Consider the following 16,839-nt stretch of genomic DNA (forward strand, 5'->3'; position numbering starts at 1 on the left):
AGGAAGTCAAAATCCCCCCACACCAAGAGGACCTTGGGTGCAGCAAGGAGGATGGTAGTCAAGCACCACAGAAAAGGAGAAAGCAAAGAACTGCTCTGTCCCTGATTTAGACGTGGCCTTGACTTCATCTTACCAAGCTTCCCTCCCCACTCTATCTCTGCTCTTTGCCTGAAGTATGTTTTTCTTTCAATTACCTGTCACCTTGCTGGCCAAGTAACTAGACTTGTATTTCTCAGTTGCAGTCATAAACTCAAGTGCATCTGGAGCTAGCCAGCCACTAGTTCCTGGCCACATTGAGGTTGCCACAGCATGCAGGTGCAGTAGGTTTGCACTTGGCATTTCTGCAGGAATGGAAATGGTGAGAATTATGTTTGTTTTTAGAATGTTGCATTGCTGGCAAGGTTCTTCACTTGTATTTCATAACTATTTTTAAGTGAATGGAATGTCCCTGTGATAATTTGGCCAAAAGGGAGGAAAATTTACCCGAGGGTTGAAATTCACTAAGTAATGGTTAAAGTAGCAAAAATGATGAAATGATTTAAGTTAAAAAATAGGTTTTCATTTAAAGGTGTTAGAAATACATATACAAAAAACATCCTAAATACGGAAAAAGAAAGAGCACTGGATGTGAGACTTGGAGTCACAAGACTTGGGTTGAATATTCTCGGCTTTGTGTCTTGGTTTTGCCACTTACTCCCTGAAACACCTTGGAGAAATCACATCACTGCTGTGTTGTTCAATGTTTCTTCCCCTTAAGGAAGAAGAAATGGGGCTATTTCCAAAGGTTCCTTTCAAAGCCACTGCTCTGAGATGAGCTCTGCATAGGTTCAAATATCCCACAAGAGCTCTGAATTTGTCTTGGCCTCTTTGTTCAGTGAACCAGCCAGGTTATTTCTTTTCCTGCTACCTAGATTTTTCAGATTTTTGAGTTTTTTCCTTGGATCTCACGGATACCACAGCAAAGCAGCTTATTTATTTGTGATTTGGACTCCTCAAGGCAGTGTCATCAGAGAGGCAAGGGAAAGGACAGATGGGGTTTGTTAAACTGATTTTAAGTGGTTGGTGGATTTTCCTGATTCTGGCCAACACTCCTTGTTAGCATTGCTCCAGGAAAGTCTTTGGCAATCATGGATGTGCTAAAATGAGTAAATTATATTCATGGCTCAAAACCTGGAATGTACCTGATGCTTTAAATTATTTTTATTAGGGATTTTGACAATTAAAGTAACTACAACATTTAAAAATAATCATCTCTTTATCTTGATATTTCCTTGGATGTATACCAATCAGGAGATTTTATATATATATATATATATATATATATATAAAATTGTTAATTGTTTCTCATGTTTGAATTTGATTTTCAACATTTTAAAGCAATTCTATGAATTGTCACCACTCAATCTTTTAAAGGCTTCTTCACTACTACTATACCTAATATACTAATATACCACCATATTTTTAATTTAACCTTTTTTTTAAATCAAGGAAAAGGTTTCAAATATCTGAAGAAACTTTCAAGTTTTCAGGAAGAACAGTATTTTACGGCCTAAAAGTTAATAACTACATCATTTGCAAGGAATTGTGCTGATTAAAATTAATATGAGTGAAGATCATCTAATTTACAGGAGTAAATACAATTTAAACCTTTCTAATACACAGTGGGGAATAAAACCACATCACACAGGGATATTGATTGATATTTACGGTCTTTGGAAACCTTGCATTTAAATTTTTTTATTTTGAATTTTATGGTACAATTCCATAGGGTCTGTGATTTCCCTACACCCTCCTCAAACCTCCCACTCCACCCACCACTGATCAATTTTCCCCATATTATTACAAAAGTACAATTCTTCAGAAGCAGTCATAAGTCCATCAGCCTGTTATTTAAGTGTGTCCTGACACTGCTGGTACAGACAATTGCAGACAGTCCAGCATCCTATTGTCAAGATATATCTAACAGTTTCATTGGGAGTCCATCTTTGAAGTAGAAATACATATTGCATCATAACTTCACATCTGGATATGACAGTCTCTATTAAGCCATTAATATCCATTCCCTTAAATGAGCAGCCATGAGACAAGGTCAACAACAGGAATGAAGCTAAAACAAAGAATTACAGCACCATGGAGTTAAACAACATGCTACCGAATAACTAGTGTATCTATGAAGAAATGAAAAAAGAAAACACAAAATCTTCTTGAATAAAATGATGCTGTTGTGTGATCTATGAGTCAGTGAAGAATCTGATAAGAGAAAATAAATTATTTGAAAGAAATGAAAATAAAAACAAAAATATCAAAACCCATGGTTGTAGCAAAAACAGTATGGAAAGGGTTACTGATCTTTACAATTTTCATGAATGTTGCCTTATATCATGGAGAACATTTTGTGTATTCAATTCCCCAGAATGATCTAATGGTTTTAGCAATGAGGGTTTGTCCAGAAAATCTGGTTGAAATACTAAGTAAACCATTTTTTTTCTTGCTGGAGGAGGTTCAGAATAGTTCTTAACCATCTTCTAACCCATGGTAAATAAGAAGTGTATGGCAGAAAACCCCAAATACTAACTTAATTTAACAAAAATACTTAAGGTCACATGAACAGGCTTCGTTCACAATTTGAAAGAAATGAGAACAAGGCCCAAGCATATTAAAAGATAAAAAGACATTTAAAATGGATAATTTATGCAATTTTTGAAGGGCTTGGTCATCAAGAGACAAAAATAGCCAACAGAGAGATTGATTGACTTGTTGAGCCATGCATGCACACAAATCATCTTGAGCAACTTAAAATAAAGAAACTAAATCTGAGTAAGGTTGTGTTCTCTGCCAACAAAGAGGTTTCAGTGCAGTTGGCTAGATGTCCATGAAACCCCAAACCAAGGAAGCCAGAGATAAACAGGTGTCAAAGGGAGGGAATGATTGTTAGTTCGACTGGCAGGCCACTGAAGGAGTCACAGCAGTCTTCAGGAAGAGGCTGACCTCAGAGCTGGACAGAGAGAACTTTTCCACCTCCTCCACATGGAATTACATGGTTACACTGTGTGCTTCCATTGCATCTTGTGCTTATACTTGCACTGCTTATTTATGTGAGCTTGTATTTTAGATCTTGGGTGTTCCTGAACTCAGTTTCTTGTTTCCTGTGGCTTAGAAAATGGGTCAGAGCTGTTCAGAACCTTCTCCACCAAGGTAACTACTGGTTTACTCATACGATCCTAGTATTAATATCTAACACTTGCTGAGTAAATGCTAAACTTCATTAAAATGGTCACACAAGTAAAATATGCAGCATGATGACTTGCACGTAAGTGCTCAATAAATACCCGTATTAATGTTAGATATTGATAACTCAATTATTTATTTTTTTAAAAGATTTATTTATTCCATTACAAAGTCAGATATACAGAGAGGAGGAGAGACAGAGAGGAAGATCTTCCGTCCGATGATTCACTCCCCAAGTGAGCTGCAATGGCTGGTGCTGTGCCAATCCAAAGCCGGGAACCAGGAACCTCTTCCGGGTCTCCCACATGGGTGCAGGGTCCCAATGCATTGGGCCATCCTCGACTGCTTTCCCAGGCCACAAGCAGGGAGCTGGATGGGAAGTGGAGCTGCCGGGATTAGAACCGGCACCCACATGGGATCCCGGTGCATTCAAGGCGAAGACTTTAGCCGCTAGGCCACGGTGCCGGGCCCGATAACTCAATTATTATAGAGAAGAAAATTAAGGTGAAATAAATTAACTTATGATCACACAGATAGTAAGTACTGAGGCAAGATTTCAAACTTACATTGCCAAACTGAGTCCAAAATCAGGCCCATACTGTACGCTGCTATTTTGTGTTTGAATCTCATTACCATAAGACCACACACTTGTTGGGTACAGGATATCATTCAACTTATTTTCACATCTTCCTTGAACTGAATTCAGGTACACATGTCAACTTAGTATAAAAACTGATTGAACTGAGAGAACCAAGATGGTGAAATAGGGTAAGGACACATTTAAACAGATTTAGAAACATTAGCTAGGATGAAGCAGAGAGGGCACATTCCAGATAATAAGAGAAGATTAAATGACAGAAGTGTACCTGGACACTGACAGACACCGGAAAGCAGTGGAAATGATGGTGTGGTGCTGCAGTGACAAGATACTTTAGCAGCACTCAACAAGTCATGATCTGAGCTCCACTGGTGGTTGAAACTCCACCAGCAACCACGTGGGAAGGGGAGTTCACATGAAGAACTGCCTGTCCTGTGGGTCTCTTTGATTTGACCAGGAACAGAGTCAGAATGGCAGGTCACAGATGGGCAGTGTGGCAATAGGCTGGATTTCACAGCCCAGTCTTCCCCCTAGAGTTGAATCAGGTGCATTCTTGTACAGGGAGGCAAAGGCTATGGATAGGACTGTGCATACACTGAGCTGGAAGTGAACTCATTTCTGGCTCAGGGAAATACAACAAGGTGGCAACCTACAGGTTCTACACAAGATAGGTCTGGGTAGATCAAGAACTCTAGTAGTGGCATATCATGTTCCATTTTGTACTACGTGGCAGGTACAGCTGTGAGCTGCGCATGTGCCAAACTGGGAGTGAACTCACTGAGCTCAGTGCATTGCACTGGTCCCACAGGGAAAATAATACCAGCTTTGGCATTGTACAGGTCAAAATAGGCTTGTGTTGCCCTCAGACCTAATAGGCAGCAGATTCCAACAAGATCAGCACCACCAACAACCAAGCTATATAGGACACCTTGTGTCTCCCTGATTGTGGGACCTGCTCTAACAGGAAGTGGGAGAAAGGCTTTACAGATAACGTTGCAGCCTCAGCCTGGAATCACAGGAGGTGGAGACTGGCGAGTCAGGATCTGAGGCTATAGATACCATGGTAGAAACCTAACATAAGAAGGTGAAATAACTTAGAAGCTTGCCCTAAGAGAAGAATCTGCTAAGCAGAAACACAATGACCAAGAGCAAAAGAACAGACATAGGCACAATGAATATTACTGAAGAATCCCCTGCAAAGGAGAAAAACCCTTTGCCAACCTGAGAGTTAACTGAGGAATATATTGAGAAAATAGGGATACAGAATTCAAAACACTTGTTATAAAGATTTGTAATAACAATGAGAAGCACATGCAGGAATTTAAGCAATATGTCACACAGGAAATAGCAACACTGAAACAAAATCAAGCTGAATTATTGGAAATGAAGGATGCAATAGAGCAAATTAAAAATTCATTGGAAAGTCTCAATAATAGAGTGAATGAGGCAGAAGAAAGAATCTCAGAATTGGGAATTATTTCTTGTCACAATGGAAAACAAATTAACAAGTTGGAAGCACAGTTGGGACAAGCTAAAAAAGTATTCAAGAACTGCAAGACACTATTAAAAGGCCAAATGTAAGAGCTATGGCAGTCCCAGAAGGTGCAGAAAGAGAAGCTGGATTTAAAAGTATATTTAGTGAAATAATAAATGAAAACTTCCCTAATCTGGAGAATGAATTGGGATATAACACCCAGAGGGGCATGGAACTCCCAACATGGTTGACCAAAAGTGATCTTCACCATGACACATGATAACCAAGCTCTCTGCAATTGAGCATAAGGAAAATATCCTTAAATGTGCTCATGAAAACTATTAATTGAACTATAGAAAAATGGTAATTAAATTCACAGCTGACCTCTCACTGGAACTCTACAGGCCAGAGGGAATGGAGCAACATATTCCAGATTCTAAAAGCAAAAAGTTGTTGGACCAGAATACAGTACCAAGCAAAACTTTCCTTTTTCTTTGAAAATGAAATAAAACTCTTCCACAGTCAGGAAAATTTAAAAGAATACACCTCTTCCAAGCATTCCGTACAAATGATATTTAATGATGTTCTCTTAACAGAGAAAAGGAATAGCACCCACCAAAACCAAAGGCAAATGCAAAGAATATCCCAGTACAATAATAACAGAAGACTAAATCAAGGAACAACCCATTGCTAAAATGACAGAACCAAATTACCACCTATTTGTATTAACCCTGAATGTAAATGCCTTGAAATCATCAATCAAATGGCATAGATTGGTAGTCTGAATTAAAAAATCACAAAACCCACCTACTTTTTACCTATAGGAGATACGTCTCACTAACAAAGATTAGCGGAAACTATATTTCTATTTTGATGGTTTTTTATTTTCATTTCTTCCAAATACTTTAGTTAAATTCTTCACTGACTCATAGATCACATAGTAGCATCATTTTCTTCAAGAAGGTTTTTGATTTTCATTTCTTCAGCAACACATTAGTTGTCCAGTAGCATGTTATTTAACTTCATGGCATTGTAAATTTCTTTTTGTTTCTTCCTGTTGTTGATTTTGTTTTGTGACTTTTCATTTAAGGGCATGTATAATAACTACGTAATGGAGACTATCTTATTTCAGTGGCATGTTGTTTCACTTTGTGACATTATACATTTCTATTTTCCTTCCTACTGTTAATTTTGTTTTGTGGCTCTTCATTTAAGGGCATGTACAGTGACTGTCTGGTGGAGGCTGTCATGTCCAAATGTGAGAATACGATATACTGTGCATCTCTACTTCTGGATCAAGAATGGACTCCCAGTGAAACTGTTGGATGTGTCTTGACAATGGGATGCTAAACTCTCTGCCATTGTCCATACCTGCAATGATATAATTATAACTGTTTATGAGGAATTATACTGTTGTAATGATATGAGAGAACTCAGTGTGTGTGTGTGTGTGTGTGTGTGTGTGTGTGTGTGTGCGTGCGCGCGCGTGCGGGGGGGGGATCTTGGGAAAGTGGTAGGGGAAATTCTAGGACCTATGGAACTGTATCACAAAATTATAATAATAAAAAATGAAAAAACCTGATTGAACCAGGGCCAGCATTGCGGCATAGCAGTTTAAGCTGCTGTGCATATGAGCACAGATTCATCTTCTGTCTTCCAACTTAGAGCCATAATAAATAGGAGGGGATACCCTGCTAGATTAATGGATCAGTCTTATTAACTCTACCAAGGCATGAGATCAAGTCACTTTCACAATGATCACAATGTGTAGCTATAGTCCACAGATATGACTTTTATTACATTTTGAAGAGTCCTTATTGATGTAATTAACATAATCATAAAATTCATGGATTTAATGAAGTATATAATTGAATGATTTTAGTATTTTCAGAGGGATTTGAAACTATCACCAAAAACTACATAGAGGGCCTGGTGTGATTGCTTAGTGGTTAAATCCTTGCCTTTCACACCACCAGCATCCCTTAATGGCACCAGTTCATATCCCAACTGTTTCACTTCCAACCCATCTCCCTGTTTTTGGCCTGGGAAAGCAGTGGAGAATGACCCAAAGCCTTGGGAAATGTGTGTCTGCATGGGAGACCCAAAAGAAGCTCCTGGTTCCAGGATTTGGATCAGGTCAGTTCCAGCCATTGAGGCTGCTTGGGGGGTAAACCAGCAGATAGAAGAGATTGTGTCTCCTTTCTGTAGATCTGCCTTTTCAATAAAAGTAAATAAATATTAAAAAACCTGAATAGAACTTTCAAATCACAGTCAAATGAAATCCTGATCCGTTAGCAGTTTGGTAACTCTCCAAGTCCCAGCTCTTACTAGTCATTTCCTTTTTGTGTCCAAAGATTCACATTTTCTACTCATTTCTTGTAAAACGAATTGCAGGACACATGGCTGCTAAGCTACAAGTGAATCATAAGGCAATTAATAATGTAAACAGACCTATAACAAGGACTGAGATTGAATCAGAAATTAAATCCCTCCCAAATAATAAAAGCACGGGACAATATGGCTTCACTGCAGAATTCTACCAAATGTTTCAAGAACAACTTACCCCATTCCTCCACAAGCTATTCCAACAATGGAAGGAGAGGAAATCCTTTCAAACTTTTTATATGAAGCCAATATTACCTTAATATCAAAGACAGATAGAGATGCAACAGAAAAAGAGAACTACAGGGATCATATAACATTCACAAATCAATAAATTGAAGAATAAAAACCACACGATCATCTGAATAGATGCAGAGAAGGCATTTGACAAAACCCCAAACCTCTGGAAGGTCTTCAATTTTCCTTTATATTTCTTTAGCAACATATGGTCATTCAATAGCACATTATTTAACTTCATGTTGTAAATTTCCTAATTTTTTCTCTGTTGTTAACTTTGTTTTATGGCTTTTCATTTAAGGGATATAGAATTAACTGTGTGGTAGAGATTTTCATATACAGATGTTAAGATATAATGCAGTGTGCATCTCTACTTCCAAATCAAACTCCCAATAAAACTGTTGAATGTATCTTGACAATAGGATCCTGGACTCTCTGCCACTGTTTATGCCTAGTAGGTCAGGATACACTAAAATAGCAGAATGATAGAGTTATGACTGATTGTGAAGGACTATGCTATTTTAAGGACATGGGGAAAATCAGTCTGGGTGAGAGCTTTTGGAGAGGGAAAACAAAATCTCAGAGCTTATGAAACTGTATCATGGAATAACAAACAAATAAATAAAATTTTAAAAGGTGAATAAAATAAAATAGGGGCAGAAAGGGGAAAATATAAGTTATATTTGGGTTTGAGTTCTAATTCCTCAGTTATGGATTTATTATTAGGGCAGATTGTTCAATGTTACAATATCACAGCATTCTCATTTGTAAATTAATATTTTGAGGAAAATATAATGCTTATATGGTGGTTATGAAACTTAACTTAGTTGAGCTATAAAGCTTCCTTGATCCATGAAAATTACTATATAAATGTATCAACTACTAAATTTATTATTGACATTATTTTTAATAATTTGGCTTAAAGCACAGAATGATGGACTTTTGGATTTTTTTGAAGGACTATACTATTATTATTGAGGAAAATACTGGAGGGGGTGAGGCTGAGGGAGGATGGAAGGAAAAATCCCTGAACCTAAGGAACTGTATCATGAAAAATAAAAATATTTTAAAATTTTGAATATAATACATAAATTTTAAAAATTATTTGACTATTAATGAAAATTAAAATCCTAGTCTTTATGTGGTGTACAGCTGAACTATTTCAAACAAAGTTAACAGTGAAGCCAAACCTATGTTTTAGAAAGAATATCCTCTTTGCAGTGAGGGAATTTACAGTATAGTTACTATATGTGCTCTGATACACCCTTGTTCTATTCCTCCTCAGTGCATAGATTTAGGGAGGCAGGAAATGCACCTTTTTTTACCCACTCATTTATGTGTTGGTACTTGATACAGTCCTTGGCAGACATTTGTGAAATTAAAACAAAAGAGCAAATTATTGAATTTTCATAATGCTGTAAGTACATCATCCCTAAAGGAAGATATTTTATTCAACTTTAAAAAATATTCAGTTTATTTTTATTGTAAAGGCAGATTTAAAGAATAAAGGAGAGACAGAGAAATCTTCCACCTGCTGATTCACTCCCTAGAGGGCACCAATGATTGGAGCTGAGCCAATTCGAAGCCAGAATCCTCCTCCGGGTCACCTACACGGTACAGAGACCCAAGGACTTGAGCCATCCTCCCCTGCTTTCCCAGGCCACAAGCAGGAAGTTGAATGGTTAGCAGAGCAGCTGCATAGGAACTGGTGTCTTGCGGGATGCCAGCACTGGCAGACAGAGGATTCATCAATTCAGCCATCATGCGGGCCCTTCAACTTTATATCCTTACTACACAGCATATGGCAGATTGCCAAAGGACCAACTGAACAAGGGTACACACTAAGTATTTTAAGTCACACTATGCTTCCACGTGGAATTAGATCACACAATCCGAAACAAAAAAGTGTCCAACTCCTTGTTTCTGACATCACCGTCTCTGGAATAACTGTTGGTCATTTGATACTAGTGACTTAGGTCACAGAGATGGAGAAATAATCATTCCATTCAATTCACTTCAAACTACTCACCACAGGAATTATTAAAATGAAAAGAACTTCTCTGTTAAAAGTATGGTTCACTTTAATGTTACCAGAAAAAAGTATACACATCAAAATCCTTCTAAGACTACATTTAATGCTTATTTCTTTACTGTCTTATTCATTTAAAACAATATTATATAAGGCATTACTTGAAAGAACTCTCCCTCTTCTTTTTGAATTTATTTTCTGAAATAGCAGCATGAAACATTATAAATATTCAAATTCATGGGGATAGGTACAGTGTATAATCAGAACTTTTCTTTAGATATATATTTATATATATGCACATTAATGAATTTACTTAATTAGGAAACAAAGTACTTTTCTTTTGCTTTCAAAAATAACCTCAAGATTTTTTAACAGCAGAATATATTCTATCTGTAATTTATGCTACTCTATATATTTAAAACAGAAACAGACTTGGTGCTTTACAACAAATACAAAGGAGTAATTTGGATAATGGAAATAAATGAATAAGAGCAGAACTAACAGAGCTGATCCTATTTGTGATGGCTCATTAACTCTGTACAGGATGTAATTAACTGCCCTGGATCAGGAGTTGAAAATGGTATAAGGTGGAGCTATTACCAAAATATGGCTGCAATAGGAATATAGGAATATAATAGAATATAACAGAATGTCTATTCATTCATTGGGAAGTCAAAATCTTTTATTTGGGGCATGGTGTAATTAGTTGAATCTTGCATTCAGAACTATCACAAGGAAGAATACTTGGATATTACTAAGACTAATAGCTAGTAGTTATCAATGTCACAGTAAGCATTATGAATGTAATTGGTGACTTAATCTTCACAGAGATTCTATCATATTATTACAATTGCTAGTCTGATTTTTCAGATGAGGAAAGTGCTGCTTAGAAATTCATTTAAAGTCACACACTAGAGTGGTGAAGCTTTGATTTCTTCCTAAGCAGCACGATTGCTGAGCTCCGTCCTTACTGCAAACTCTGACAAGTGTGCTTATCTCTGACTTCATCTGATTTAGGATAATGGTCTGACATCTAGATAGAGAATGATACCAACATAGAACAACCCCTGGGGACAACTGCCAGGTTCCAGGAAGGAGATGTGAAGAGGTATAACCAGTCAACCTACTGTTTTTGCAGCATTAATGTCAGAGTTAAAGCTGGATAATATTTGGCCTCTGGAGCATATTCTGACAAATAACATCAGGAGCAGTAAAAAAAATAAAAATGCTGGTAAACATTGGCACTCCTAGAATTCTAGTTTGTCACAACTAGTTTTGAGATCCTGGGAAGTTAGCACAACTGAATACAGTGATATATTTCAGGCCTCAAAGGCATTGCTTTCCAAACATTGGTCTTTGAAGTACTGTTAATGACACTTCCTAAACTCGGGAGAGGAAAAAATGCTTACCATAGTAATTTTCGGGTCCGGCGGCGTGGCCTAGCGGCTAAAGTCATTGCCTTGAATGCCCTGGGATCCCATATGGGCGCCAGTCCTCATCCTGGCAGCTCCACTTCCCATCCAGCTCCCTGCTTGTGGCCTGAGAAAGCAGTCGAGGATGGCCCAAAGCTTTGGGACCCTGCACCTGACGGAAGATCTTCCTCTCTGTCTTTCCTCCTCTCTGTGTATCTGACTTTGTAATAAAATAAATAAATCTTAAAAAAAAGATAGTAACTTTCTCATAATAAAAACTATGTAGGCAAACTACTGAATTTAAAGAACTTTTATTCCAAAATTAGTTTCTTTTTAAAATAAATTTCATTTTTTAATAATGATTACATGGTTGATCAGGGTGGGAAGATGAAGCATTTTGATTATGAAATGATGATGATGAAAGGATAAGGTGTAAGATCTCTGTTTTTGAAAGTCTTTACTCAACTGGGAAGTTAACTTATTCTGTAAATCACTTAATTTTTTACTATTAATTTGAAAAGCAAAGATTCGGACATACATACAGACAGACAGATTGACAGTCTTGGAGAGTTTTCTTCTACTGGTTCACTCCCCAGATACTGGCAACAGTCAGAGTTGGGCTACCCTGAAGTCAGGACCTGGACCATCTGGATCTCTCTTACAGGTGGCAAGAACTCCAGTAACCAACCAAATGATGATTTGCTGCCTCCCAGGACAGGCATTACCAGAAAAGGAAAATTGGAAGCAGAGTTGGGGTTTTTGTTTTTTATTACAAAGTCAGATATACAGAGAGGAGGAGAGACAGAGAGGAAGACAGAGTTGGGGTTTGAACCTAGGCACTGTGAGATGCAGGCATCCCAAGGAGTGACTTGACTGCTGACCCAAATGCCCACTTATTATTCTGTAAACTGCTTTGAAATGTTATAGCATTAAAGAATATCATATAAGAAACCACTACTTTAATATATTTTCCATTTCTGTATTTTCTGAATTATAGCACTTATAGTTTGCTAATCATTTTTAGGTGAATTATCAGGTGAGGTATTCCCATTTTCCTCTGACTGAAATGTAGAGAACCAGGAAAATCATACACAGAGTTTGTTAAACAACCAAATTCCAAGTAATCTATAAGTGACTCATTTGTTTGGCTACAAACAGAATCCTAAGGTAAGTTTCTTTTCCTTCCTACCCTCCTTCCCTCTCTCTCTCTCACTCTTTCTCTCCTTCCTTCCTTTTCTCTTTATCTCTCTTCCTGTCCCTTTTTCTTTTCTCTTCTTTCTCTTTCTTTCTCAGAATCCTAAAATGAGTTTCTTTTCCTTCCTTCCCTCCCTCCCTCTCTTCCTTCCTTCCTTCCTCTCTTCCCTTTCTCTTTCTTTCTTTCTTTCATTCATTCATTCATTCATTCTTGGTTTTACACTCAGTCTCTGTTCCTGCTGGCAGTTCCCTTGCACACTCTCACATGTGGCCATAACTTTGGCTGCTCTGAGCCTCCACTTGACTGGTCTGTTCACTTCCAAAGCTTTCTGCTTTAAGCTTCTTATTGAATATTCTTTCTGAAGAAAAGTTTATGTCTTTTTGCCCATCAAAGTCCAACATGGAATCTTGTCTGCCATTGAAATTTTTGTGATTTTCTTCCAGTCTCCCTCTTTCTTTTTACTCTGTACAGTTGAGAGCTAGCCTGTTTGCCAGCCAAACTAAACTACTTGCTAGTTCTGAAATGTAGACAAAAATTTCCCCATTAGCTTTACCATATTATTTCCTCTAACAAAAAACAAAAAGAAGGAAAGGAAGAAAAAGAAAAGAAAAAAAAAGAAAAGAAAGAATAACCAGGCATAATTTCTACATGCAAATTATAATTCTTTTCAAACATGGTCTACTTTACCTTTGCCTCCAAATCTAATGTGTCAGACTCATAACAATCTAAGCTAAAGAGGCAGGTTTATACTTGTAGCCCAACGGCCAGCAAGATCACTCAACAACTACTCTATATAAAATTTATTCTTTAGTTGTTGAGATAGGATTCTCTTTCAATTGCCAAGAAACATGAAGCCAGCTGGCAGGAACAGTCCAGAAAAAAACATGTCATGCTGAACTCCCATACAATAGAAACAAATGAAACCTAATTACTGCCCTGTCTTGCTTATTTTGGTTTATTTGGCAGTAATACGGTAAAAACAACATTGGACTGGCTAAGAGGAGACCTGGAATTTCTGCCGTGACCAAGCATGTAACTTTCAGAGGATCATTCAAATTTTCTAGTCCTTAGCTTTTCATCTACAAAGTAGACATTTTTCTTCCTTTACTCAAACAAGGTATATACTTAAAGAACTACTGTTCTTCTATTTGTAATTTCCTAAACACAGCCCATTTTCTGGAACTCCTTGCTTCAAAAGTCTCTACTATTTCTGAAGCTTTAATGGACACCATAACTAAGGTCCTTCCCAGCTTTGATATGGCGGAGTTCTATATTACCATTACATCCTATGAAGTGTTTTCAGGGACCAGTATTGCGGCACAGTGGGTTAAGTTGCCACTTGTGAAATCCTGATTGTTGTGCTTCTGATCCAGCTCCCCGCTAAAGAACCTGGGCAAGCTGCAGAAGGCTTGCACGGGATGTAGACCTCTGTTACTCATGCAGCAGATCCTGTTAGAGTTCCAGGATTCTGGTTTTAGACTGGCCCGGCCCAGGCTGTTGTGGCCATTTTGGGTGTAAACCCTCCCACACTTATGCTCATAAACCTTGCCTATCATTGTCTCTCCTTAGCAATTTATACTATAGTTTCTCTTTTATATCTGAATATCAGTTTAAGGTGTAAATAAATAGGTGATTTTGAAATACAAGGCATTGAAATATTTTAATATTTTGTCATATATTGCTAGCCGGGATATTTAAGATTCTAAAGAGAGAGAACATTTCATATCAAAATCATCTTGAGAAGGGCAAATAACCAAAAATATCTACTTTGTAAAACATAAAAGTGCATTTTCAAGAAAAACACAAAATATTAGCAGTTGTTCATCTGCAAAAATATGCTTATCATCCTAATTCAAAATATATATCTAAAAGTAAAGTTGACAATTGAAGGGCAAATATATTGTTTCTCATTTTACTAACTCCCTATTCCAAGTGGAACTTTATTAGTTGATAATACAAATGAAATAAATCTTATATATTTAAATTTTAACAGACATAAAAATTCTAAAGGGTACTTCCTTACATATATACATTATGTAATGCCATATATGAATATATGTATGTATGTGTATATATACATATATTCAAGCATTTAGCATTTTCTATAGTGAAAACATTAAAAATCTAATCTTGCAGTTTCTTTTTCAATGGAGAAATATACATTAACAGTATCTATATATCCCTTTAGTAGAATTCCAAAACTTCTTACTCTTACCTTTCTATAAACTAGTATCCTTCCAACCAACCATTCCCCATCCCCACTGTCGTCACTTCCTTCCCATCCTTTGTCAAACCGTCACAATATTTTCAATTTTGCAAGATATCTTTTAGGCCCTGTATACAAATGACATCATCTGCTATGTGTCTGTCTGTGCTTTGGCTTGTTTCATTTAAGATAACGACTCTGGTTCTATCCATTTTTTTTTTAAATGGTGAGATGTCATCCCTTTTTATGACTGAATAATATCCTATTGTATATACGTACGACATTTTTTATGTGCCGTCATTAGTGAATGGATACATAGATTGTTTCCATTTCTTGGCTACAATAAACATGGGGGTATAGATGTCTGAATGACAGATGGATTTTACTTCTCTTGGATGTAGACTAAGGACTCGGATTACTAGGGAATATGGTTGCTCTCTTTTTTTAGTTTTTGGAGGAAACTTTGCATGGGCTTTTCAAATTTGCATCAACCATGTAGGTTCTGCTATTCTCACATCCTCACCAATACTTTTTTTCTATTTTCCTTTTTTGGTAAGCAGTCTTACTGGTGTGAAGCACTAGCTCATCATAGTTTTGATTTTTACTTCCTTGATGAATAGCATTTTTTCTATGTACTTGTTAATCATCTGCAAGTCCTCTTCAGTGATCAAACCTTTTTGCATTCCTGTTTTAAAGATTTACCTATCTGAATTATTTTATGTTTTCAACACAATAGGAGTTACATTAAAGGAGAAATAAGTTCTCTTACAGTTTACTTGGAGATTTTAGAGTTAATTTCACCTGAACTTTTTTTGAATTCCTAGGTAGATTAAAATGAATGCTTCCAAACAAACATGCACTCACATGCTTACACAAAAAAACTCATTCAGGGGCAATTTTAAAGTCTAGTGTGTAAGTTATACACAATACCCAAGGATTCTCATTAATTCATATTCAAGTGACACTCACATAAGAAAAAAACCCTCTGATCTACTTTTCGTTAACACAAAATGCAGCAATTGCATATTTAAGTAAAATTAAACTTAATTTTTCAAGTTTGCTGACATTTATAAATTCTAAGAGAGATAACACTGAGTAATGCAGTTAGTGAAGCTATATTAGAACTTTCTGGACAAACAGAAGTAAAGAAATCCAAACTTACTTGACATAATCCACTGATGCACATATCCAGTGATTCTGTATAGCAACGAGTTCCATCCAAGACTTTAGGTGCTAGTTCAACAATCAAGTTTGTTCCTTTGGCTTGGCACTTGAGTGAACATGGGTTGTCAGGGTCGTTAGACACAGGAAGCCATTCATAAAATTGGCCATGGTGCTTGACATCATTATGAGCTGAGCACTGCTGAGCTCGGAAATCACCTGCTTCTGGTGGGCAGTCCTGGAGAAAAAGAAGCAGCACAAATCCATGCTAAGAAGACAGTTCCAAATGAAAAATGGGAGCAGCTATGTGGCCTGTTTAGGTGTTAGAAATTCTAGAAAGGATCCTGGTCATGACAACAGGCCCTACACATCATGTTGGAGGACTCTATGATTATTTGAATCTCAAAGCAAACATTCACAGAACAGCATTTCTCTATTTTATGAAACAGTATTCTTGACTTTGGAAACCTTAGCAACATAGCATATAAGGCTTTGATATTTCAGGAAGCAACGTTTTTTTAAAGCAAGTTAAAATGTACTAATCATTTTTGGAATGAACATGAAATCATTAAAATATAAGATATCAGTTATTTTACTGTTCATATATATATGCATACATATACTCACACATATATGTGTGTGTACACATAAAACAGTGCAATAAAGGAAAATAATCCACAAGGTTCAGATGACTGTTACTATTATCTGAAAAGTGTGATTACAATTGATGACCTGTTAGTTTCTGAAATTATAGAGTACAATTTAAAATCTTTAAAAACTTAATAAACAAATAAAACATGTATGTTTTATATGTCACATACTTCTTTATTGTGAGAAATCAAGCAAAAAAAATTAAACCAGCAACACCACACTATATATCACAAAATAGATTAGTTGTTTGAAACCATGACAGACTA

At 36.7% G+C, this 16,839-nt stretch overlaps 1 protein-coding gene across 1 annotated transcript in view; it reads right to left on the minus strand.

Moving 5' to 3' along the window:
* ADAMTSL1 (ADAMTS like 1) overlaps positions 1 to 16,839 on the minus strand; it is a 410,929-nt gene that overhangs the window by 293,363 nt on the left and 100,727 nt on the right. The window contains exon 4 of the mRNA XM_004581085.3: positions 15,924 to 16,160. Coding sequence (XP_004581142.2) covers positions 15,924 to 16,160 — 237 coding nt within the window. The remainder of the gene's footprint in view (positions 1 to 15,923; positions 16,161 to 16,839) is intronic.

The sequence above is a fragment of the Ochotona princeps genome, chromosome 14 (assembly GCF_030435755.1).
Source record: "Ochotona princeps isolate mOchPri1 chromosome 14, mOchPri1.hap1, whole genome shotgun sequence".
Lineage (NCBI taxonomy): Eukaryota > Metazoa > Chordata > Mammalia > Lagomorpha > Ochotonidae > Ochotona > Ochotona princeps.